The 25,549-nt window shown below is 33.3% G+C and overlaps 2 protein-coding genes across 7 annotated transcripts; one reads left to right on the plus strand and one right to left on the minus strand.

Moving 5' to 3' along the window:
• Positions 1-6,454: 6,454 nt before the first annotated feature.
• Positions 6,455-8,881, minus strand: LOC102613190 (putative FBD-associated F-box protein At3g50710). Of its 6 annotated transcripts, none has more exons than XR_008053987.1 (6): positions 8,714-8,881; positions 8,278-8,357; positions 8,081-8,173; positions 7,463-7,984; positions 7,041-7,174; positions 6,455-6,949 (listed from the first exon to the last, which is right to left on the minus strand). XR_008053987.1 is itself a non-coding variant. In XM_052439184.1 (6 exons), exons 3-5 carry the CDS (start codon positions 8,086-8,088, stop codon positions 7,126-7,128), a joined length of 672 nt encoding a protein of 223 aa, XP_052295144.1. In that variant the 5' UTR covers positions 8,089-8,173; positions 8,278-8,357; positions 8,714-8,881; the 3' UTR covers positions 6,455-6,949; positions 7,041-7,125. The 6 variants fall into 6 exon arrangements, 4 of the variants coding, with proteins under 4 accessions (XP_052295144.1, XP_052295142.1, XP_052295143.1 ...); XM_052439184.1 differs by having other exon boundaries at positions 7,370-7,984; XM_052439182.1 differs by having other exon boundaries at positions 7,370-8,002.
• Positions 8,882-12,380: 3,499 nt separating this feature from the next.
• Positions 12,381-13,178, plus strand: LOC107177908 (protein FAR1-RELATED SEQUENCE 5-like). Its single transcript, XM_015532451.1, has one exon. The coding sequence runs from the start codon at positions 12,381-12,383 to the stop codon at positions 13,176-13,178; it is 798 nt and encodes a 265-aa protein (XP_015387937.1).
• The last annotated feature ends 12,371 nt before the right edge of the window (positions 13,179-25,549 follow it).

Here is a 25,549-nt window from a genome sequence, read left to right on the forward strand (position 1 = left end):
TGAACGGGCCCAAAACAAACTCCTCATATTGCTATAGTAACTTTTCTTGTTTCGGTCTTCAATCCATTATACTACCCGATAGAGCGTTTCAGAATCAATGCTCTTTCAATGTTTGGTGGCTTATCATAATTTATAAGGGTACCTAGCCGGTAAATATTGCAATATTTTATATGGGAATGGGGCGATCCTTGCCTACATGCATATGGCAAAACAACTAAATTGTTATGTCTTAATCATGATGCGCATTTTGGTAAGCGGACACGCATTACGCATTTACAAACCCCGATTTCCGGACCTTTTTTGTTTGTTTTAAGAAGTATCTAATACAGTAAAATGTATTATAATATTAAATGGATTAATTAACAATTTTAGATTTTTAATTCAATTTTTTGTACGGGTGGCCACGGCTCGATTCGATTTGGTTCGTTTTGGATCAAAATTAAGAACATACAATTAAAATCGAATATTTTATAAAATGAACAGAATAAGAACCGAACTCAAATTAAACCGAACCTAAACGGAATTTTTCGGATTGGTTCGATTTGGTGTGGTTTTTCGGTTCTGGGTCTATTTAGAATTTAACATATTTAGGCCATTCGGCCTCATGAATGTAATACATTTTTTCAACTATTAATTCATCTTTATTTGATTACAAATATAAACAACACTGTTAAAAAGTAATCAAAACACATTGTATCAATATTTTCTCACTAATTACTAATAAGGTACTCACAAAATATTAAATATTATAATTTCAAAATACATAACCAAATAAACTTTACTCCTCTACATAAATATAATCATAATGTTGTAAACACAATTTAAAAAAAACCAATTACAACTTACATAACAAAATAACGAGAACATTTAGAAACAAACAGCATCAACATTCTCCCATCTTTACCGAGAAAATAAAATTTCCAAACAAACAGCAACAACATTCTACCATCGTCATCAATATCAACATCAAGTTTAGGCATTTTCCAAACTCAATACCTTTATCTATACAAATAATTTGGATGTTATTAAATAATTCAACACATTGTTTGGCAATAAAATCTAAAATTATTTCGGTTTTCAAAGTTTGATTTTTCAGTTCTGTTCAGTGATCCGAATACCAAACCGACATTTAGGTTTTTTTTAGAAATGATAAAATTCGCTTTTTTTTTATAACCGAAATCCCAATTAGAAAAAACCGCTGGTTCGGTTCGGTGTTTTTAAGACCACGATTTGATTTCCCACCCCTTATTTTTCCAAATTCATGGCATCCATCAAATTTCATATTTTTTTTTGTTAATATTATATACAACTATTGTAGTTAATTGATAAAAAAAGCCCTCTCGTTATGATGCATTAATGGAATGAAGTATGTTCATTATTCGTATGTATTACTACTTACTATTACTTAATATATTAACATTTAATTATTAATTATTATGCCTTTTTTCAATATTAACAATATTGAAACATCATTTTTTATTAACAATTTAATATGAAAATAAAATTTCACCATTATTTATTCTTTTTTTAATAACGTAATTAAAAAAAATTATTAGTTAACATGTTATTATAATTATTGTGAATATGGTTATTGCATTTAATTAATAAAATTGTTTAACAATTAATTAATATAATTGTTCATAATAACTATGGCAATAAAAATTTTAAGTTATTTTAATAATATGTTGCAATCTAAGTTATTCGGATTTATTGAAATTATTTTTGATATTATACTTAATGTTCATTACCAATTTCAAGCCATGCGAACTATTATGACATTGTTGGTAGAGTTTTTTTCCCATATTAATTTATAAACATAACTATTAACAAAGGGATTAATGGGGCAATCATAATGGATGATGATAAATTATGCATCAGGACCTAACGTGTATAATATTTATCAGGTTTATTTTTCCTTTTGTAAATTTAATTTTTTCTTAAGTGTGTTGTCTTTTCAATAGATCATTATAGATTTGGCCCCTTTTGTAGGCCTTTTTATGTAATCGATGTCATTCCTGACATCTTATGCCCCCATTTCACTCCATTAAGACGAGCATCAACATCCTTACAATAAGTTGTCCCATTCTCCATGTACCTTAGTTGTCACTGTATGACAATTGACATGCCAAAAGGTGGTCACTTTGTTTTAAATGTCGATTGATTGAAGCTGTAAGGCTCTCCTTACCTCCCTTTTTGTTTATCCATTAACTCTATAGGCTGCCAACACTCAATATAATAGGACACTTTTTAACTTTGCACGTTCCTGACAACAAATTACTTTTTTAGGGAACAACGTTTACAATTTGTTTTGCCGATAATCTATACCAGCAAATTGGTTTGATTTACAAAATGTATTATCCCCTTGGGCTATTTAAGTTCGCACACTATTGTGATCCATGTCCTTCGAATATTGTTATGAATACATTGATTCTTGTTTTCGAATATGGTACAAAAGTTGTGTTTATTAATTGTATGAGCTTTGATTAAAAGTTCATATACCATTACTATCATTTAATCTATACATCAAGCAAAATTATTATTGTTTAGGACCTTTAAGGTATTAAGAATTTCATAGTTCAATAATTATCTCTAGCACTACATTTAAATCTATTCCTGGAGGCACATAACCAGGTTCAGTACGAAGGAAGAGATAGATCATCCACATATTATTTTGGCGCCACGGACTTGTCAATTGTCATTTACCTCTGCAAATAATAAAAGGACACAAGCCTTATGATCACAGCCATACTCTCCAATTTCCTAGGCAGGGCCTTTTAAAATTCATTAGCTGCAATTCCACACATATAAACAATAGCGAGAACATGGTCATTGGTGTGTAGCCGGGTTCCCCAAGGTTGTGGAAATGCTAAGCCTAAGGCGTTACCGAACGTCGGGATTCACTCTAACGCCACTATGTGATATCGGCTTACTAGAAGGTTCTGTCCATCGGTAGTTTTAACAGGTTGTGTTCGCATCCGTAGTAACAGTCCGTCAAATGTTCTCCGGTTAATTCTATTCATAACCTTTTTCAGCGTGGCCCGTAATAAAAGGTGAGGTTTCAACCTTTATTAACCTGGTTTTTTCCTCATATTTCTAGTGGATACCTAAGTTTTCCATTATTAATTCTCCATGTTGCATTTATTTTCTGCGACGGCAACTGCGTCATTAACAAATCTGAAGGCATTATGAAATGTTAATTTAATAGCAGGAGGTACAACAACAGTCCGACCATCATGAACTTCCAACTTTTGGTTAATCTTCATTCTCGAACATGTTAGCTGCTATTTACGTCCTCATTGCTTGACATCCTTCTAACTTGGGATGGTTTATTAAGTGATTTCACATTCCAAATGAGAGTTAAGGAAGCCTCCATTATATTTGCCATCGCTCAAGCAATTCACTGTCATATGTAGTAGGTTTAAGTTTAAAGTCGTTCTAGATGCTGTCATTTATTGTAGCAGTTAATATATACGGCCCCTTTTGTACAATGATTTCGATAAAATACTGTACACCCCAGGTTTTGCCGACCATGGATAAAGGGTAGCATCTAGATATTATTGTGGTGAATTGTTCCAACAGGAACAAGCATTTTGTTTTAATTTGCATAAAGTTCTCATTTCCTTTTGACGACGGAATGTTGTACATGTTTGTTTAGCTATATTAATTTGATCAATTCACGTGTCAAATGTCCTTTACCTTATGGTCACAAACGAAATCATCACATAATTTTTTGCCGAAATGGCTAGTCGCGCGCGTTATGTTAATAAAATTGATTCATGCGTGTAGATCGACGAAAACAACTTCACGGACACAAAATTTATAATAATAAAATTATAACGAGGATTGACTACATTATCTGCGAACAATCACCAATGTCAATATCAGTTTTAACAAATAACGTGCCTAATCTCGCTTTATAATGCTTAACTCCATGAAATTATAAACGAAGTCCTCCATTACATGGCCTGTAACATATGCAATCGTTAATGCCTAATGACGTTTATGCAGGACTCTAACCGCTCCTCGTCCACCACCATAAGTAAAGAACAACCAATGCTCTAGCAATTAGATTGGTGACGATGATCGCAACGAATAATGCTGCTAAATGCAATGAATGAACGCAGTAACTTCTTGTCCGCTCTTCAACATACTCATGAATACTACGCCATTCAGTGCCATCTGGAGAACACCATTGAAAAAACTTGCATGCATCGCAGCAAAATAATAACCGTTGTGGATTGTTTGAAGACTCTGAAATCTGAATGGCTGCACGGCATTGTTGGGGACAGTCGCAATAACGGTTGTTAAGCTGAATCCAGCTGCTGCCGCTCCTACGATTGTAGTTATTGTTGTTCTTGTCATTGTTACTTCCTCGATGTGCCATGTATTGTCTCTTACAATGAGAATCCCTAAAGTTTATCGTTTGTTGCTCATTACAGGCTGTTTATATAGAAAAAGAAGTAAGGAAGGTGAAACATAATTTCAGCCAACGATCAAATAACGGTTACTTTCTGAGATTTTCAATTTGTTTTTTCATTGATATTTAAATTGTTTGAAGTGAAGGGAGGCCAAGTTACAGAAACTGGGTAATGTCTAAATTACCCTCTCATTAATAAGGGAATAAATTCTGTGCTTACTCAAATATGATCAAATATGCTAGGCATGGCTGAAGGAGCATCAAGTTTCTCCCGCAAGAAACTTTAATCCAATTAATGCTTGAAAGATTTGATCTACTATGATGATTATGAAGTGATGGGTGATATATAGTCTTACTAGGATTTGGTTCCTAGCCTAATTTAAATTGTTTTTAGGGAATGCATCCAGAGCCGTTCCTTCAACTTATCGGTTACGGTGAACAAGATGTGTTCGTGAAGATATATCCATTACACATTAAAATAATCTATACGTAATGATGCCGTGCGTAGAGCGGGAGATGAGGAACCCTATATCTAAAATCTGAATAGATCGAGTTATGTTATAGGGATGAAAGTTCCTATGGGCTTGTCTCCAAATATTTGAATAAGGTGATTGATGTTGCAGGGTTTTAGACAGGGTATCGTGTGCTTTGAAGAAAATTATTGATGCCTTCAGTTTTACTGTTGGAACGTGTTAGCCGGGTGTATGGCTTTAATTTCAAACGGCCCCGTCTTTAAATATCATTGGAGCCCCACAAGTATAGTCACTTCCTTCATTGCATAAAAAATATAACTGCACAGTCCTTAAATAATGTCAGCTACTACAGAACCAATTCCTCCTCCTTTCACATTCGTCCTTGAATATATGGGTTCAGCTATGGTCATCAAATCTGTGAGGCCGGCGAGTTATTGTATCCTCCGACTGTGCAACATAGCGGCCTTGGTGTTACAGTAGAAAGATTCTCCTGTCATCCATAATTTCCACCCCAAAGCTGTGCTCCCGTGGGCCGGTCGGGCAATCAATATTAACTCAGACGAGGTGTTGCATAAGATACTGCAAGTATGTATGCGCAAAGGCCAATACATTCTCCATGTTGCAGTTATATTTGATGACCAGCCGCCATATGGAAGCACAGATCGGAACGTTCAAACCTGGTTGTTGGCCTCCCTTGATCCGAGTATTTTGGGTAGCGAGCAGACAATTGTCGACGGAGAAGGAAAAGAAGCTGAAGTACTACCACAAGCAGACATGAAAGTACCGCGCTCTAAGCGTAAGTATAGGTGCAGAGTTTGCAAGGCTGATGGACATGGAAAGTGTACGTGCAAGCTGGTAAAACCAACTGCGATGGTAGGCCCGTTCACTAATAATATAGTGGTAAATGAAATTATACTGCACGAAAATGTTGGATTTGCTCACATTTAAAAAATTTTGTTATGTCTCGTCTGTAGTAATGACTTTATGTTCCCTTTCCATGTGCCTCCTTAGGCATTTAATGTTACCACGACTTTCTTGTTATGCCGTAGGTGGGATAGAAGCAAATTTGGATCGACGAGGGTGACCCATGCTCGGAACGAGTCTGAAGCACGGGTGACACATGGGAGCTACAAGTAATATTTTTTGGAAGCATAGTGATAATGGTTATCATACGACGACTATAATAATTATGATGTGGTTGTAATGAACTTTCAATTTTATCACCGTCATTTGGTTGTCAACATTTGGTAGCTCGGGTTTATGTCGAATACGATGTCAAATGTTATAAAGGATATAGCAAACCCCTTATTATATTATGGATATTTAAGAAATTTCGGCCTATTCGGAGTAGTAATATGTAAATGTTTCATTATTTCCCTGCCTTCTGTAGGCCTTCAAAATAACGGGACACTATTTCGTGTTACGCAAATAAGAATAAAAAAGGCCCTGTTTCAATACACTAAGGATGTTCAACAAATAGCACAGTTGTACAGGGACGTCGCGGCTGATACTGGGAAATATTAAGAACTGATCCGACTATTAAAATCTTCTACAACGTTGCAAGTAATACACCAATGTAGCCATACGTACAATAATTTAATTGTACAAGTCAGTGTTCAGCACACAAAACAACACTGTAGCCATATATGGTCCATCCAAAAAGTGAAAAAAATCGTCTACCAAGAACATAGTTTGGGGGTTTATTTAACATACCAGCTACAAGCATAAGTTTCATGTTACGATGATTAACTACCACCACAGAAATAAACAATAGCGTTCAAACAATGAAAATATCACATATCGCAAACCCTCAATGTAATTGTGATAGTGTTCGGAGGAGGTGATTAACTTGTTTTTTCGACACCGTGCGCTTAGACCTAATTATCATCATTTGCAATACCAAACAGTGTTTCATGAAGTACTCGACCAGTTTAACATTATCTTCTACATCCTCAACTCCTTTAATTTCAATTTCTTTGACATGTTGAGCTAAACACTGTGGAACGCATCCATTTTCCATCCATCCAAATTTCGGGTCGCGGACATCAACTCAACATTCCTGTTAAGAGAAAACAAAATAATATAACTGTCTATAATTTGGGATAAGACATAAAACAGAATATGCTGGACATGGTCTGATCTTCACTAACACAAATGTTTCCAACAGTGCTGCAGAGGTCAGGATTACAGGAAGAGCTCGCCATCTAGTTTCGCCAACGTGCACTTCCAAATGGGTCAGCTGAGGAACCGAGGGTAACACACTGAGGTTTGCATGGTCAAGTGCCTACGCAAATAAAAAACAAAACAAAAATTAATGATCATATATAAATGGACAAATTGTAATGCATACATAGTGGATACAAAAATTTTGTTACCCCTAACGTTCGACAAGAAAAACGAAGTGAATGTGATGAGCAGGGAAGGAAACAGTAAGAAAATTGAAATTGCATGGCATAGCAACAACTAAATTTAGATCTACCGTAGCAGTATGACGCCAGATGATAATGTCAAAGACTTGCAGTTAAGAATACCATTGAGAAGCTGCACAACTTCCCAAGGATTTAGTACTGACCATTGCAGAAACAAAATTGCCAAGTTAACCGTCTGGAGAAATTGGAGGTCATGCACCTCATACGAGACCATCAAGTCATCAACAACATGGAGTAATTGAAGAAGTGGAGCCATAATCAAACAATTGTGGTGAAAATTATTGAAAGCAAAGTTATAGTCGTCCACTAGTACTGTCCAATAAAACCTCTTCAGCGTAGACGATGAAATTATGAAGTTAGTTGCAGGGCCATCATACTTCAAATAAACTTTTAGACACAATTCTTCAATTGAAGGGCAGCTAGAAAACAACTTCTCGGTCAATTGATTTTCAGGATATTGTAGTGACACACGTAGGAACTTCAGATTTGGGAAACACATTCCAGAAACAGGAACGGCGATGTCAAAATCATAATCCAGTTTCAAGACCTCCAACGATCTGCAGCTGTAAATACTCTCGGGTAACTCTAGCCGTTGTTGATTTTCAATGTTAAGCTCAAGCTCACGAACATCACGCATGACAGCTAACGAAACCCAACCTTTGAACCTGCCGGACCCACTAACTCTATAAGAATGGAGATATAACTTCTATATAGTAGAGCGTTCGGTTCGAAGAAGAACAGAAATAACAGACATCTCAAACCTTTCCATGGTGGCATCAGTGAAATCACCCTGCCTTATGCATAATGTCGCATCGAACAGCAGAGTTTGAAGTGAAGTGCATACATGCCTCCATCTAGAAGATAAAATGCAAGTAGCGACATCAATTTTTGTTGTTAGAAAGGAGAGAATATTGCAAAGGACTGAATCGAGCAAAGAACTGTTCCTATCTTGCCTAACCTTAATGCCCACTGTTTTCCTACTCTTCCGTTTGGAATGAATAAGGTTGCGTGCTTTCTTTATAATAACTGATTAACTACCTAACAAATCCATCAACCAACAGAGTAATTATGGCGTTATATACAAATACAGATTCAAATGGTCATATACTTTGACCAATATGGACAACGAATCAATAACAATACTAGGAATCTAGTCAACAAGGGAATCGAACAGGAGAGGCCAAGTTTATAGAGCAACAACACAACATAATTAAAAAAAGCGAAGAGAGTAAAGCTAAAAAATAAAAAATGAAATGTGATCCACATCCACAATGTCTATCTTGGTACGACAAAAATATTACATGTCCTTCGCAAGAGTACATGATGAACCATAAAAAAAAATTAATGCCCTAAAAACAAAATCGCAAGCGGCTGTCAGAAGATAAAATACTTACCATTAAATATTATTCGGCAACGGCCATGACGCCCTGATCACCGAAGAGGACAAACGCGTTTGAAGCAGCTCTAGGTCTAGGTTTTTGAGTTCTCACAATTGAGAGGCAGCGATTGAGAGATGCTGAAAGGTGGTCAGAGATCATTTATTAGGTTAGGCCAAAATTGGACGAAGTAATTAAGTTTTGAGTTAAATATTCTCGAAAATAGATACGTTTCCACTGGGTGGACCCATATGAGGAGGCGATTTGATATTATCGACCGTTTGATATCCTCAACCGTTTGATATCAGTTATGGGGAATCCAATGGCTACAACGGATGGAGAGAATTAACGGTGCACTAAGTCAATCTGGTCCAAGAAAGTCTTCTTTCATATCGAAGTGATTTAATGTTTTAATAAATGGTTAATTTGGGGAAGGTAACACATTAGGGTAGCCACTTGGGATACTGACCATTTAAGGGGGGGCGTTCGGAACTATTATTAAGATCGTTATTTAAATTATTTCCGGTTAACTGCCAAATATATACATGTATGATGAAATTTTGTAAATGTATTTAATACACAAACGGAAAGGTAGATGAGAAATATCATCTCATGATAATTCAAAAACAACACTTACCGATAATATAATACATTTAATATAATTTTCAATCATACAACCTAATACAAAGTAAACAATTGATGTTTTCGAAAGAATGTGTAGTCCAATGAAAGCAGCCTTTAATAATGTGTACTAGTATTAAAGTAATTTCAAAATAAACTAAAATACATGGCTTACAAAGCATCATAAATTTGCCAATTACCTTCATCGCGAAGAAGTATTTGTTAAAGGTTGTGGACATGCGATTGATTCTCGTTCTATGGCCGCAACACCTCCCGGCGTCTCAGGAAAAATGTAGGGAAATGTCACCGTTGAGAAACAAGGAATAAATTAAAGTAAAACCTAAAGAATATCGACCGTTATCAATATAATTGATAGCAATAAAGGGAACGACCCTGACTTGGCATACGAAATGGGAAAAAATTCATACTGTCGATCATCAACTGTATGAATCAATATCAAAAGGCGCTGCATTGCCATTAATATGTTAACATTGTTCTTGTTATCAGAAATGGAAAGAGTAAGATTGTGAGAAGTTAATAAGAAGCACATAATGGATTATAAGTCAAGTTTATAATTAACTAATGTATGATTTAATTGTATAAATTCGTAAATAATTAATTGTACTAAATATATCAACAAATATATATTTAAATAATTAAGTATGTATATTCTAAATAATAACTTAATTACAATTTTTGTAGATAATTGTAATGCTCGATATGATAAAAAATTTAAACTTATTTGTACCGGTAACTAAACACAACTGAACAATTTTTGCACAAATATGTAATCTTTTCATCCCATCAACGATGAAGACATTAGTAAGAGTTATTTGTACTAGTAACTAAAGACGGCTGAACACTTTTTTCACAAATATGTAATCCTTTCATCCCATCAATGATGAAGACATGTAGGAAAATCAAATGTTCGTACTGAATTAGGAAAATATTAAGATAAAAAGAAAGTAATCATTAAGATTTGCACGGTTAAAAAAGGAATGGAAAAAAAATTTACCATTCATAGACAAAGCAAATAAAATAATACAATAAAATTCTTATAATGACCACTACATGAAAAAAAGTTCATACAATTTGAAGTTTAAATGCGAAATTAAATTAATAAAGTAAAACAATTAAGTAAACACTTCAACGTTCATGATCACGATATACTAAACCCTAAAAATATTTGGAATATAATAACATACAAGTCAATAACTATAATATTTAATAAGTTAGAAATTGAAGCCAAAAAAAAATCTAGGATCTGAGTAACGATAATTTGAATCAAACAACAATTAAAAGTCATGCACTGTAGCTTTGTTGGACATTGGGGGAAAAAAATCCCACTTTCAGACATAATCACATTAAGGTAATGTGCCCGAATTTTATTCAGAATAATTATTTCATAGGTGTAACGTACAGCTTAAAGAAACATAAGATTTGCCTTCTAACGGTGTTGACACATATAATTACAGTAAGGATTGGGAGGGCAGTGGTAATTATAAAAACAACAGTCTGTGAAAATGGGCATTGCCATTATTTAAACTGAAGTGTCGTTAGCAAAGAAGATGATCTTGCTATTACGGAATGGCCTGAGCCATGCTGGCTGCAAGGAGAGTTTGAAAAATAAAAAAAAGTTACTTCCTTGATCATCTTCTAAGGTGATAGGGCAGGAAAATAGTTTAAATAATGGCGTGTACAACAACAAATGGCAAAGAAACAAAGCTTCGTAGAACACCCGTCGCCCCGTGAGAGAGGCCCAAGAATCAACACTGCAGACTGTATAATCATAAACACGAATACTGTTGACAAAGAAAAGCAATCCTCTACGATATTTGGAACGCAAATACAGCACAATGAATAATTCAAACGAAGAACAGGAAGATAGAGATGATTTGGAATATCCTGTAACAATAGAAGCCGACATTTATGGACAGTGGAATGTGTCCTCAAACGACGAAGGGGAAGCCCACAATGATGATTTTGGAAGCATTGAACTACAAACCGACATCAACAACGAGATGGGAACCAACCAGACCGAGATTGATCAGCAACAATGCACAGAGATGGTCTAAAATAATGTGCATGCCATGCTAACTTTGTTAGGCAGGGAATTCGAGAGTGAAGAACAAGCTGAGACATATTACCGACAATATGCAAGAAAAGCAGGATTTGGGGTTCGGAGGCACAATATACGAAGAAATGTTAATGGCAATATCACAGGGCGAACGTGGGTGTGTAGCCGAGAGGGGTTCAGGCCTGCAAAATACCTTCAGAAAAAAAGCAGAGAAAGAGAAGCAAGGCCACTTACACGGACTAGTTGCCAGGCACAATTCTGTATAATTTTGAATTCAGAAACAAATCGATAGTCATGTAATTATTTTCATGCTGTGCATAACCACAACTTGACCCCGCCACAACTTGTGCACCACATAAGGTCCCACAGAAGAGTAACAGATCCAGACTTGGTTATGGCTGCGTCATTACAGAGGGTAGGAGTAACACCATCGTAAATACACGAGTTCATGGTGGACAGATCGAGGGGTTACAACAGAGTTGGGTACAACAGGGTCGATGTTCGAAACAAGCTCGATTCAAACAGAAGGTAAAGTTGAAAGAATCAGATGCAGAAACTTGCTTATGATATTTAGAAGGGAAGAAGAGCTCTGATCCATCATTCTTTTATGATATGACAATGATGAGTTCAAATCGCCTTGGGGACTTATTTTGGTGTGATGGCGAAAGTTGTGCAGATTATGCGTTGTTTGGTGATGTTATAGCGTTTGATGCGACATATAAGACGAATGCTTATCGAAAACCTTTTGTGGTAATATTGGGGATTAACCAACATCAAAGATTAATAGTATTCAGATTTGTATTGTTGTCGGATGAGACAGAGCACACATACACGTGGTTGTTAGAGACATTTTTGACAATTATGAATAATAAGCAACCGAAGGCAGTAATAACATATGGCGACAAAGTAATGCGAAATGCAATAACAAAGGTTTTTCTGCAAGCATCACACAAGCTTTGTTGCTGGCATTTGGCTTGAAATGCTCAAATGAGTGTTACCAACACTGAATTTACAAAGGATTTTCGTCGGTGCATGCTTAATGCATATAGCGAAGAGGAGTTTGAGATGAAATGGAAATCGATGGTCGAAAAGCATCAAGTTGGACACTTTGAGTGGGTTCGGAAGATGTACGATGAAAGGCATATGTGGGCTGAGGCTTTTTTGCGAGGAAAATTCTTTGGTGGTATGAGAAGTACGCAAAGGTCTGAAGGAATGAATGCGTTTCTTAATCATTATGTAAAAAGAAGGTTGCGATTGATTGATTTTATGAAACAGATGGACCGCCTTATGGATCGACAGCAGGAAGGGGAGGGGAAGGATAACTTTGATAGTTGTGAAGGACATCCTGTTCTAATAACACACTTAAAGATGTACGAGCGGCAAGCAGCGAAGAGGTACACGAGAGCGATGTTCAGGCTGGTACGAGATGAACTTGAGAAAGAAAGGTTGGTAATGACAGTAATAGGTGGCCGAGACGTAATGTCAACTACCTACCACGTAAGACATTTTGAAGTTTTTGGAAAAGAGGTTAAAATGGTGATAACTAAGCCAACAAACACCGTGTGTTGCTGCTGCAAGCTCTTTGAAACAATTGGAATTCCGTGCTCCTACACATTTGTTGTGCTAAAGGCTGAAAATATAACAAAAATTCCCGGGTCGATGATATTGTCTCGATGGACCAAAGATGCAAAGATAATGGATCACGGTTCACTGGAAACATGTTCAACTATTTCTCATTACATGATAAAGGAGGCTGGAGTGGGTCTTATATTTTCGTCATGCTGAAATTTGCTTTGATATGCGGCATTAAGTTTTACTGCATATAACGTGGCAATTAATGATATCCATAACCTGACATTGAGGTTGGAAGCAATGTTCAGAAAGATAAATCGGTTGCGCAGCCTGTTCGAAGAAGTGACAATGTGGTACAAGATTCAGAAATTGTCCTAACAAAGGGTTCAATGAAGAGATCAAAGTTGGGATAGCAGCAACAACGAAAATGCAGCAGATGTGGTGTTCCAGGACATAATGTAAGAAAGTGTGAGCATAATACTCGACAAAACCAACCACTCGAGGACTGTTGTAGCCAGTACAACGAAATTTTTTATGGTGGTTATGTTTTAAGGCAACATAGGTTTGACAGAATAGTCTCATCACACATGCCAAGCCAGCACCCTCACAGCAAAGCGACCAATATGTCCATGCCATATATAAATACACATTGCGGTGTTCCATTGGGGTCCTTATCGGATTCGTGGTTAGAGCACTTTCCCACCTCTACCGATAGTAACACAAGCATTCCTACGCTGAACACAAGCACCTCAACTAGATGATTCGACTCCATCACTACCTCCTCGTGTGCCCCAACCAACTATGGTGACATTCGAAAACGGTGACTGTATTTTTAGTAAAAGCTGCAATCAACCCTAGGTGTTGCGTTTACATATCATGTCATTTAGTAGACGCAAGTTGTTCCATGTTACAAACTTTAAATTCACAATTTGCTATAAAAGCAAATCATGTTCCAGCAAATTGAAAGCAGTTTACCACTTATACTAAGTAATTCCATTAATCTACATGTACAGATTCCTTAAATAAATTCAAACAATAAAACCATTGTAGAGCTGATCTGTGTGGACTTATAAAAGGTAATAAGGGTTGCGCACACAAGTGTGTTTCGATACATATCCATCAATCCTTACTCATGCAAGCTTGATTATTTGGTTGAAATAGAAGTCGCTAAGGATATTAATATATATCAAACCTATACATACTAGTAAAATCATACAAAAAGCTTTCATTGCCATTATCTACATTGGGGGTTGATACGTAATGGATGTGTGAAAACACTAGCACAACAAGAAAGTCAGATATTTGAGTATCTGATATAGTCAACAAAAGGGTCACAAAAACAATTCAATCTTCCCATATGCTGAAAAAAGGGGACATTACATACACATTTAGTCCAAAATATCATGCAAACGCAACTAATGCCGGGGACCATGGCCCATTTATCTAGACCTTCGAAGCTGATGTAATCTTCTTTTGTCAATGGCTTTGCAGAATGATTGTTCAGCAACATCAATTCGCCTTTCATGAATCTCAGAACTTGAATGAACCTTATCCTTCAGGAAGTTGAAACTACATGTGATAAGTTTTATCACAATTCGTGCCCTTTCAGCATCCGAATGGAACTACACACCAACACAATGTATACACAGCCTTATTAGAAAGCTATGCTCGAGTTTGAATGGCAAATGAAAATTTAGTGACAGTAATTAGATACATGTCTTGTCATATGTAACATTAAATAACCGAACCTGGCCCAAACTATTAAGGCTTGACAACATATTATGCCTCTCCATCATGAGCATTATATACAATGCACAATCATATTCATTGCGGATGGTAGGCTCTCGGGTACAAAATTCAATTAGAAAATCTCGCAACTTTCTACTAGTAGAATCAAAATTTGAGCCGCCATGGTCCAACATCAGGTCGATTGACGTTAGCTGTAAAATAACAGTCAATAGGCAAATTAATTTCAAGAAAACCCAAACGATACAACCTCGACCAATCAAACTATTCATCTATTTCAGTGCACTCGTGTAGTATTTTAAATACAGTTAAAAGTCATTTGATGATCTAATTAACAAAGAACACTTACCACGCGTTTACATAGTGCAATGTTATAATGCATAGACATTGCACTTGGAAGCGGGTCCCTTATCTCTACTCGCATTTCAGAAATTACTAAAACCAACATGTACCAGCATGCATGGCCATAGTACACAGTGACAAAAATCTACAAGGCATTATGCATTTATGGTGAAAAAATTTAAAACAGAAGAAAACTTCATGACGAAGGTTTATTGAAACATAATATGTATATAAACTTGCATATGCTTTCACTCACTTTTTCACAATAACTAATATTCTTCGCAAACAAATCAGCGCGTATAAACCTTCCAACAGCAAGACTTATGTCTCTAAACTCAGCACCAACATGTTCCTGCAACAGTTTATTTTGATGGTTGTTAATGTCATCACATGGCAACTGAAACTTGTATCTGGTACATACACTGACCATACAACATATTTAACAAAACCAAGTTTCCTCTCTACTTATGAATAAAATGAAAAGGACAATTTGAACACAAACATTTGCATTTAAAAAAATACATCACGCTACTGCACCTACCAAATTCTATTTTAAGTTATTTCCCACAAAAAAGATCAACGTCATATCGTCAAATAAATTTCTTATAGTGTTATAAGCAGGCATAAAAAGGCTAAATTTACTTTCTTCGACATTTATGGTCGCTTGGGCGGATAACATTTCAGATACAGCGGACACCACCTGCAAAATAAATGTTTATGACTTTTGGACAGCACACATGAATTTAATTTTTTAAATACCAATTTCAACAATACAATATGCCTCTTTATTTAAAGTGGCCAAACTTGCGATATATAATATCACTGTAAATACAACTATTACCAAATGTTACGATTGTACCTTCAAATTTATTATACTTCTGGGAGACATAGACATGATATCATTTCTAGTAATCCCATTGAAGTTTGTTCGGAAAACCATCTCGCTGGAACACAAATACAATCATTTATGAAGTTTATGTTAATACATCCACTGAACTTATTATATAAAACTAGTAAGAACAATATGTATTTCATTTTATCTTACCCTTTATTAAGAGTTTCATCCATGCAGAAGTTAATCAATCTCTCCTCTTGAACACCAAACGGCCTTGGCGTAACAAACGGTCCAACCCGATAACGTCCTCTTTCAAGACATATTTTATAAAATGGCAACTCTCGATTGACAACGTCACCACACTTTCGGTCACAACTAGTCATGGTCGGCAACCTTTTACTTGGTTTACAATGCTTCTTCCCTCGCATCGACTCCTACGACAATTCTTGCACAAAATCATTGGAAATTAATCCAACCAATACATATCAAATTTTAATATAAATGTAAAACAGCTAAAACAAGTTACTCAATCAAAACAAAATTTTTCTTAGTAACAAAGAACCTTAATCTTCATGCTACTGTGCAAGTTTTCAATAGCAGTGATCGCTTGCGATGGGCTCCTCCCTTCATTCCTATAAAGCAATTAAATGATGAGTAGTTTTTACCAGTCTCACCTCCTTTGATTTTAACAAATTAAATTACACTCTGCATGTCCGCATTTACGTAACAATATAAGACTCTACAAATACAATCAATTATAACATACATTCATGGTAGCGCCTAAAATGTAAAACATTCATGAACAGTGGCTCATGCTCAATGAACATTTGAAGGATATTTAATTGTTTTCATCTATACATTATGTTGTTTTTTCCTAACATTTACCCTTGTTTTTTAATGAATGCAGGGCTACTGCAAAAACATCATGAATGCACCTCATAATTTTTGTCACCAAGCAATTCGTGTTTATACCAGGTGTAGTCCAGTGTTATAACTAAATTGAAATTTGTAACTCCAATATCCTTATTATAAAATTCGTCACCAAAAGAGAATACAAATAATCAAGCTTTCTATACATGCAGTTCAAGTTGCACCATATGAATTAGCCATTTTACGGTAAGAAAATAATATTTACCTCCACGTTTTATTGAAACCTTAATTCAGGATTACTCTTCATTTTCTTCTCCAACAAATAACTAAGCCTCGCTTTCTTCAATCAAGTGCTTAGAACATTTCCGAACAAACATTTACTATTTCTTACCATTCTTCCCTTCTCTCTTTCTAACACACAAACGTAACCCCCAGACATACGGAATGCTAATAACCCATTTTAAATCTTTCGAACAAATTTAACAATTTGTTGTAAGGAGTTACCTACTGCGTCTGATTGAATGCATCATCACCAGATCAAACACACATCTTTCCAGCTTTTTTTTTTTACTCAAATGTGCCTAATTCCTAAAGTTTAAGCTCCAACCACCGTGTGCTATAATTGCCGGCCACAAAATTTTTGTTTGCCTTCATTTTATCTAACGTCGTTTCGAACTAATTTGGCCAAATACCACTACGATTCCATCGGAAAATATTAGGATTATCAAAATTTTTTCTCTGCAAATGATTTCAGCAATTCATCGGTTCTGGAAGGGTTTTGTTTGATGGCCATTCAAAGCAAATCAAATAAGAACCTCCACACAATATATGGATCTTTATTAATTGATTAAAGTTTTCCACAGTGACTTGGAGCAACCGGTTGTTCTAATTTTCCTTTAGCTCTTCTCAACCGTTAGATGTTCTCTCAATCATCGAACGATGGTTTTAAAAGAAGACAAAAAGCGTGGCACCATACCATAGTGGTAAGGTAGGTGAGTCCTCCAAATTTTATTTTTTAAACATCATGGATATTAGATAATGTATTGAATGATTGAGATTACTTTTCATATTGATATTTGAACACACCTGGCATTAATTTAGCGTCTTAATAAGCTAAGTTTTAATGTCTACTTCACTCTAAAATAAAAATAAGAAATTTTTAATTTTCTTCTAATAAAATCAATATATACTATTTAACTCCCTATAGTTTTCATAACAGTTAATAGCACCTTTGGCACAAAAAAACTTACAAGAAAAGATTAGTAAATAGGTCATTTGTTTGATAATTTAACTTAGAAATACAAAATATATATTTATTTATTACAAGAAGCGGATTTATAAAATAACAAAAAATATAATAAAAATATCATATTAGTAATTTTTTATTCACTCCAAAAAGTACATTTTCTTATTTTTATTGCTAGAAAATTTTATTTTAATCTTTATTAATATGATTTATTTAATTTATAATAAATTTGAATAAATTGCATTAAAAAACAAGGGTAACACGTTAAAATTATGTTGTCAGGGGTTATTAGTTATTATGAAAATTGTAAGGTGGTAAATAATATATATTGATCTTAGTAGAAAAAATTGACAATCTTCCTAAAAAATAAAACAAAAAGTTAAAATGTCTATCTAATTCATGACATTTTTTTACTGAATATATAAATAAAAAACTATTTTTTTAAACAAAAATGTTTTGAAAACCATATTACTTTTATATTAGCGCCCGAAATTTGAGGTATTAAATAAAATAACAAGCATGCTATAAAAATAGAAAGTAAAATCCTCCACTCAGAAGCTTCAATGTTTTTGTAGAGACAATAGAGGATTTCTTCAAAATCTTTAATTGCATAATTTACAATTTGTATTTAGACTAGACTATTTCGACATTAGATTTGTCTTAATTTTTTTGTGTATTTTGGCAACCGTTCTTTGTTTTAATTGTAGGAGTATTAATAATTTAAGAGTAAGGAATGATAATTAATGTCCCGATAATTATTTGATTATAAATATTAATATAATTTAATATGAGTTGTAATAATATAATTAAAAAAAAAGAAAGAGCAAGGAATGGTTATTAACGTCCGTGTTCATATTCTTTTTATCAGAATGTGAGAAATAAGTTTTGTGAATCGGGTTTGTTTTGTGGTTCATTTACAAAAGCAATAAAAAAAAAATTTGGGTCTGTTTCAGATTTCGGAGTTTTTTTATTTAACTTTCAACCTTTATCAAGCATGTTGGGCCGCAAAGCTTTTGCCAGCTGCTACTACACAACTAGAGAAAGGGGACAAAAATAGAAATTGAAAGATGTAGATAAATTTAGGGGATGATAAGACCGAGGAAAATATAAATAGAATTAAGTAAAAGATATAAAAGAATAAATAAATGATCATTTGTTTCTTATATTTTAGATTATTTATTTATTTAGTTTTTATATTTTAAAAAATACCTTAAAATATCTATATTGTTAAATATATTACATTCATATTTTTATTTTTTCTTATTCAGAATACTTGGAATGTCACATATTTAATAGTAAGTGTATTTTAAGTTTTTTTTTTTAAATATAAGGACTAGTCAGAGACTTAACTCCAAATATAAGGATTAATTAAACAAGCGTTTATCCGAATAATAGATTTGCCACCAAAATTCATCAAATACTTCAAATTATGAATTTCATCATCACGATAATAGTGTTTTAAAAGAAAAACAAAAGCGATAGTTGTAAGAAGGGAAGGATGTAAATAATTAATGGGCTCATCTAAAATTTGGTAAATATATTTTAAAGAAGAGAATTTAATGATGTATCTCAAATTTTTTGTTCATCGAGAAGCCACAAAAAAGAAGTTTAGTTATTTAACTAAAAGTGTCTTAAAATTCCATATTAGAAAACCAAATAACTTAAATTAGTTGACATTCAAACATTAAGTCAAAAAACTGATATACATGCCAAAATATAAAATTAGGTAAATATGTGAAGAAACAGTGATAATTACTAAATATGTGGAGAAATAATGGTAAGAATTAGAATCATTCAAATTGGAGTGGCCAGTCAGATAGTACTTATATAAAGCAAAATTATTATTTTATGTCTTTTTACACTTTGATGTAATTTAACTTACCTCTGTTTCTCTTAGAAAGGGAATTTAGTAGTACTCTTCAAGAACTAAGATATATTTAAAAAAAAAAAAAAAGAATCGGTTTCTTCACTCAATAACGTTTTGATTTTACAAGGTATAAAATACTCACATGATTTATCATAAAAGGAAAGATCAATTCCACCAGTCGTTGTAAACAAATCGCCCTTAGATTTGTCTATTTGGTACCTTACTGAAGCTGAGACAAGATGTAATGGGATTCCTCTAGCTTTGGCAGTAAAATAATATTTGCTTTTAAAAATGAGTGGTCAACAAATTCCGAGAAACACCTTTATTTATAGCATATATATATATAAATGATTTGACTACTCTACATAAGGTACAATAATTTTTATTGATTGTGGGCCAAATAAAATTCTCGGCTAAATTTATAAGAGATTATATCTTATATAAAATGTAAGGTAGTAGCTCTCATATTTTATAGCTACCTCCTATATATATATATATATATGACTTTTGGCTTTTTTTCATTTTTTTTTAAATTTTTTCTGATATATAATTGCTCTGTATAGTTTTCTTTTTGAATTTTGTCAAGTGATGGAGTCCACATTTAGAAATGACGGAGCCAAAGAAACGCGTGATCTTCATTGGTATTAGAAAATCTGTCTTTAATAAATTATATACAATAAGTAGGCAAAAATTCGGATATCAATTATTAATTTCTATTATTATTAAAATGACTTTTGGAAATTTTTATACTAGTGGTCATAATGTACAGCTATGTATAATAATTAGTAATGTGCGTGAATCCCAAAGATTCTGCTGGCATAATCATAAAAGGATCGGACCAGAAAGCGTGAATCCTCTTTGCAATGAAAAATAAAAATAGACAAGAGTAACGCTTACGAAAAACTTCTTTGAATTATTTTAATTTTTCTCTAAATGTGATCCAAATTTTACCCTTTAAACATCCTAGATAACGTATTGGATGAATAAGTTTATTTATTTATTTATTTTTATTGATGCTTAAATAGATTTGGTATTAGTTTAAAGTCTTAAGATTGGTTTGATAACGTAGTAATTTTTAAATTGTTATAATTATATTGTAGAATTAGTTGTGAAATGAATCGGTTAAATGTTTAGTAAAATATATTTTTAAAAATATTATGGATTCTAAAGCAACCATATATGTGTGGTAAATATTACTGTTAAATATATATGATTGAAATAACAAATTTCGAATAAAATTTATTTACACATTTATAAAAATGTATATAAAATTTTTTTATTGTGTATATATAATAATTGGTAAACTAAGATAAATGTTTTAATAGTAGTAATTTTATTTTTTTTATTTTGTTATCTGAATATAATTGGCAATAAGAATAATCACTATAAATTTAATGATTTTACTTCCTAATTAATAAGAAAAAATTTGATTTTTATAATATATGTGGTGATTGTTTGGTATTATATTCAAATATAAAATTGACTCTCAAAATCAAATTTTGAAAAACTACTATTTTTGTACTTTTCAAAATCACAATAAGATAGTGTGATTTTGTCAGAAATGATTCATACACATTAATGTGATTTTGTTAAGGTACGACCAAGTTGCAATAGATGGGGTAACATACCCCATCTTTGTTAGACAACGGACTTATCGTTAAAAGTAAATACTATGTTATATACAATGTAACATATAGTACACCTATGGGTTATCAGTTTATCACCCACGATAATTCAATTATTTAACATATTGCAACTTTTTAGTTTTAGATAACAACTCAAGGATTGCTGTATGTTACATACGATATAACAAAATATGAATTTTCAAGTTCAACTAGTTGACTTTCAAAATATCAGGTAGATGAATAAAAATCTTAAGAAAATCGTTAATTTATCTATTATTATAGACAAATACCCACCATAATATCTTTGAAGTTCAAACCTAAACTCTCTTTTTCGATTCATTTTTTCTATCTCATTAGAAGACTTTATTTCTTATTTTAGCGTATTGACTTATATATATATATATATATACACACACACACACACCCTGCCTTCCTTTACATGACATATTTTCTTTGCATATATAAGATTCACGTACATGACCCAGACGTAAAATGTAACGGTCTGTGGGTAGACACGCACGCAACATTGTAGACTGGGACATCCGGTGAATGGAACTAGAACAAGAAGTCGGTTAATTGGGAAACAACTCAGCGGACATAACAGTTGGAAACGAAATGCGTGGCAGACACATTGGCGCTCATTTGCAATAATTGGTTATACAATTATTGAGTATTGCGGGGAACATAATAGCACACCAATAGCAAAAAAATGGCATGGGCTAGAAAATTTTCTTTAAAAAATGTTAATATTTATTCCTCCACTGAGAAGCTTCAATGTTTTTGTTAAAAGAGGATTTCTTCAAAATCTTGGACTGCATGCTTTGCAACTTCATTTAGATTAGATTATTTCAATATTAGATTTATCTTAACCTTTGAGTGTTTTGTTATTTTTGCTAGGGATGGCAGAATCTTGTCATTTTCCCCATCTCCTCCTTATTTCCCTATTTTAATTTTAATTTTATTTTTATTTTTGTTTTTAAAAATTATTAGTGAACAAATAGTAAAATATTAAATATTGGTATAGATAACAAATTTTAAAATATTTATATTATTAAACTTTTGAGCCTACTTAACTAGTTATAATTTAAATATCTATTCAGAACATTAAAAAAGCTGGACATGATCTTGTTGGCCTAAATTTTTTTTAATTATAATATTCATTAAATATTTTAAATTTTTATCTAATAAAATAAAAGTTAAAGCAAAATCAGAAAACCTAATTTCTAATTTTCTACAGTAGCTAGTAGCTGCCTTAACTATACTTTTATTTAAATTTTTTATTTTAATATAATTAAGTTAAAATTAAAAATTAAAAATGTATCAATTACTTAGGGATCGAGAACTCTCGAGGATCCCCCTGTTATTATTCAGGAAAGGGATGAGGATTCACTCAAGCAATTCTGACAGGAATAGGGAGGGGACGGGGACAGATGCAGAATATCGAGGATGGGTATGGAGATGTTGGTCCCCTCCCCTACCCTCCCCATTGTCATCCCTAATTTTTGCAACTGTTGCAATTGCGAGAGTGCTAGTAATGGAAGAGCAAGGAATGGCAATGTCCGATTGAGTTCATATTCTTTTGATCAAAATGTGAGAAATAAGTTTTGTGAATTGGGTTTGTTTTGTGATTCATTTGCAGAAGCAAGTGTTGGGGCAATAAATCTTTTGGTGAAAATCATCACCTATAACGCGGGAATATTGATGTTGTATCACCAAGAATTAATATCAAAATTATGCAGAGGCGTACCTGAATCCATAACTTTGAATTGCTCTATAGTGTTGTGTGATTGGCCTTCTAGATCTACACATTCTCCTAGAGAATCGTTTAAGTTTTCTTAGGGCTCTCTCTTTGACGATGAGATTTTAGAAATAATAAAAAGATATGTGTGACATGGGGACCATAACCGCTTAGAAATTTTTTTTCATGTTATCATTGGCCATTCTTATTTTTGCCCATCATAGAATTAGAATATAATTGGGTCTCTGCATATTAAAGGGTCACACTCTATTAGACACATTAAAGTCCATAATACCGATTGGGCTTAACCTTATATGACAGTCCGCAACACATAATTATTCACATATAAGGCCAATGTTGGATTAAGGATCCAACAATATTGGATTAAAAAATCCAACAATCTCCTACTTGGGCTTTATAATTATACTTTGCAAAATAACTGTATGAGCTCAACTATACTCTCATTACCAAAATGTATCTATAACCAATCTGGTCCATCAATCATGCCAATATAGGATCAAATCGACCTTTGTTACAACTATCGTAACTCGACCCATCAATGGTCACTATGCCAATACAACTGAATGACATGGATTATGATGTGGATGTGTAACATGGAATTTCATGTGATGTGATCTTAACATGCCTATTTCCAATTGGTCCACCTAAAACTTTAGTGAGATCAAACCATACTAAAATCAGAGTGTGAATATACCAAAACTTTATTTCTGTAGAAAATAACCTGAGATATCTATAAACTAAAATAATTGAAAATGTCTATATTATAAGAGCATCTAGAATCACAAACTCCCACAAAAATTGAATATCCTTTAATGACACGACACCCATATGAGCAATATACTCATGAAATGTTTGGGGTGGCAATCCCTTTATAAGCGGATATGCAATTATGGAGTTGTACCGATGTGCTCAATAGTCAACTGTCCACTCTGAACTCTTTCTTTAACAACTAGGAGCTTGATGTCTATATACTTCGACTACGTTGAGCTCTTATTATTATTGGAATACAACACTGTTGACTTATTATCACAAAATAATCTGAGTGATCTATCAATACCATCTATAATATGCAGCCCCATGACAAAATTCTGCAGCCATACTATGTGATTGGATGCTTCATAACATGCTATGAACTCTACTGCCACTGTAGAAGAAGCCATAAGAGTCTGTTTAACACTCTTCCAAGAGATGACACACTCAGCTAGCAGATAGATGTAACCCGAAGTGAATTTCATACTATCTTGGCATCCAACAAAATCGAAGTCAGTATATCCAACGATCTCAAGCTTAACTGACCTCCGATATTTAAGCTTGTAGTCTTTTGTTATCTGTAAGTATTGTTAGACCCATTTGACTTCTTTCTAATGATCTATTCATGGATTACTTAAATATCTGCTCAACTTCCCAGTAACGTACGCAATATCCGGTCGCGTACAAACCTGAGTATACATCAAACTTCCTACTGCTGATGTATAAGAAATCTTTTGCATTTCTTTTTCCTCAAAATCATTCTTAGGGCACTGGTTGAGACTAAACTTGTCTTAACAGGGGTATTGCCTGGTTTATAATCTTGCATGCCATATCCTTGAGAATCGTTTCGATATAACTCTTTTGCGATAATCCAAGAATACCCCAAGAGCGATCCCAGTGTATTTGTATGCCTAATACAAAAGAGGAGTCACCAAAATCTTTCATCTCAAAATTCTTAGCTATAAATATCTTGGTGCCGTGCACTAATCCTATATCGTTGCTGGTAAGCAAACTGTCATCAACATATAAAAGCAGAAAAATATACTTGATCTACAGAATTTATGGTATATACAATCATTAGCCAAATTCATCACTACAAGAAAACATGTAATAGATGACGGAAAATAATTGTCATAAAAAGGGGTGCATGACAAACAGTTTATATGTCATCTATGTCACTGTCATTAATTTAGACAAAATATTTTCCGTGATTAATTCATGATTGCTTTTCATAGTTATATATCTGTCACACAACATTTTAATATAAAAATAATTAAATAAAATTTAAATTTATTTACGCACCTTTTTTTTAAATTTTTGGTGGAAAATTGAATAATCATTTGTAAATTTATTATTCAATTTTGGCAGTAAATTATTTATGACAGAATGTATGATGGCTATTCCCCGTCATAAAGTTTTGATTTTTTTTAAAATATTACAATTATAATTTGTTGATGAATTCCTATTTAATTTCATTAAAAAAAATAAAATTTAATATTAATTAACATCCATTCAATCCAAAAACTTATTTCAAAATAAATACA

The sequence above is a fragment of the Citrus sinensis genome, chromosome 4 (genome assembly GCF_022201045.2).
Source record: "Citrus sinensis cultivar Valencia sweet orange chromosome 4, DVS_A1.0, whole genome shotgun sequence".
Taxonomy (NCBI): domain Eukaryota; kingdom Viridiplantae; phylum Streptophyta; class Magnoliopsida; order Sapindales; family Rutaceae; genus Citrus; species Citrus sinensis.

What these genes read in the sequence shown, in the direction of transcription:
- LOC107177908 (XM_015532451.1), top strand. Translation starts at nt 12,381, where the DNA reads ATGAGTGTTACCAACACTGAATTTACAAAGGATTTTCGTCGGTGCATG.
- LOC102613190 (XM_052439182.1), bottom strand. An exon ending in TCTGGCGTCATACTGCTACG is followed by an intron (nt 7,175 to 7,369) that starts GTAGATCTAAAT and finishes TTATTTGCGTAG; the next exon opens with GCACTTGACCATGCAAACCT.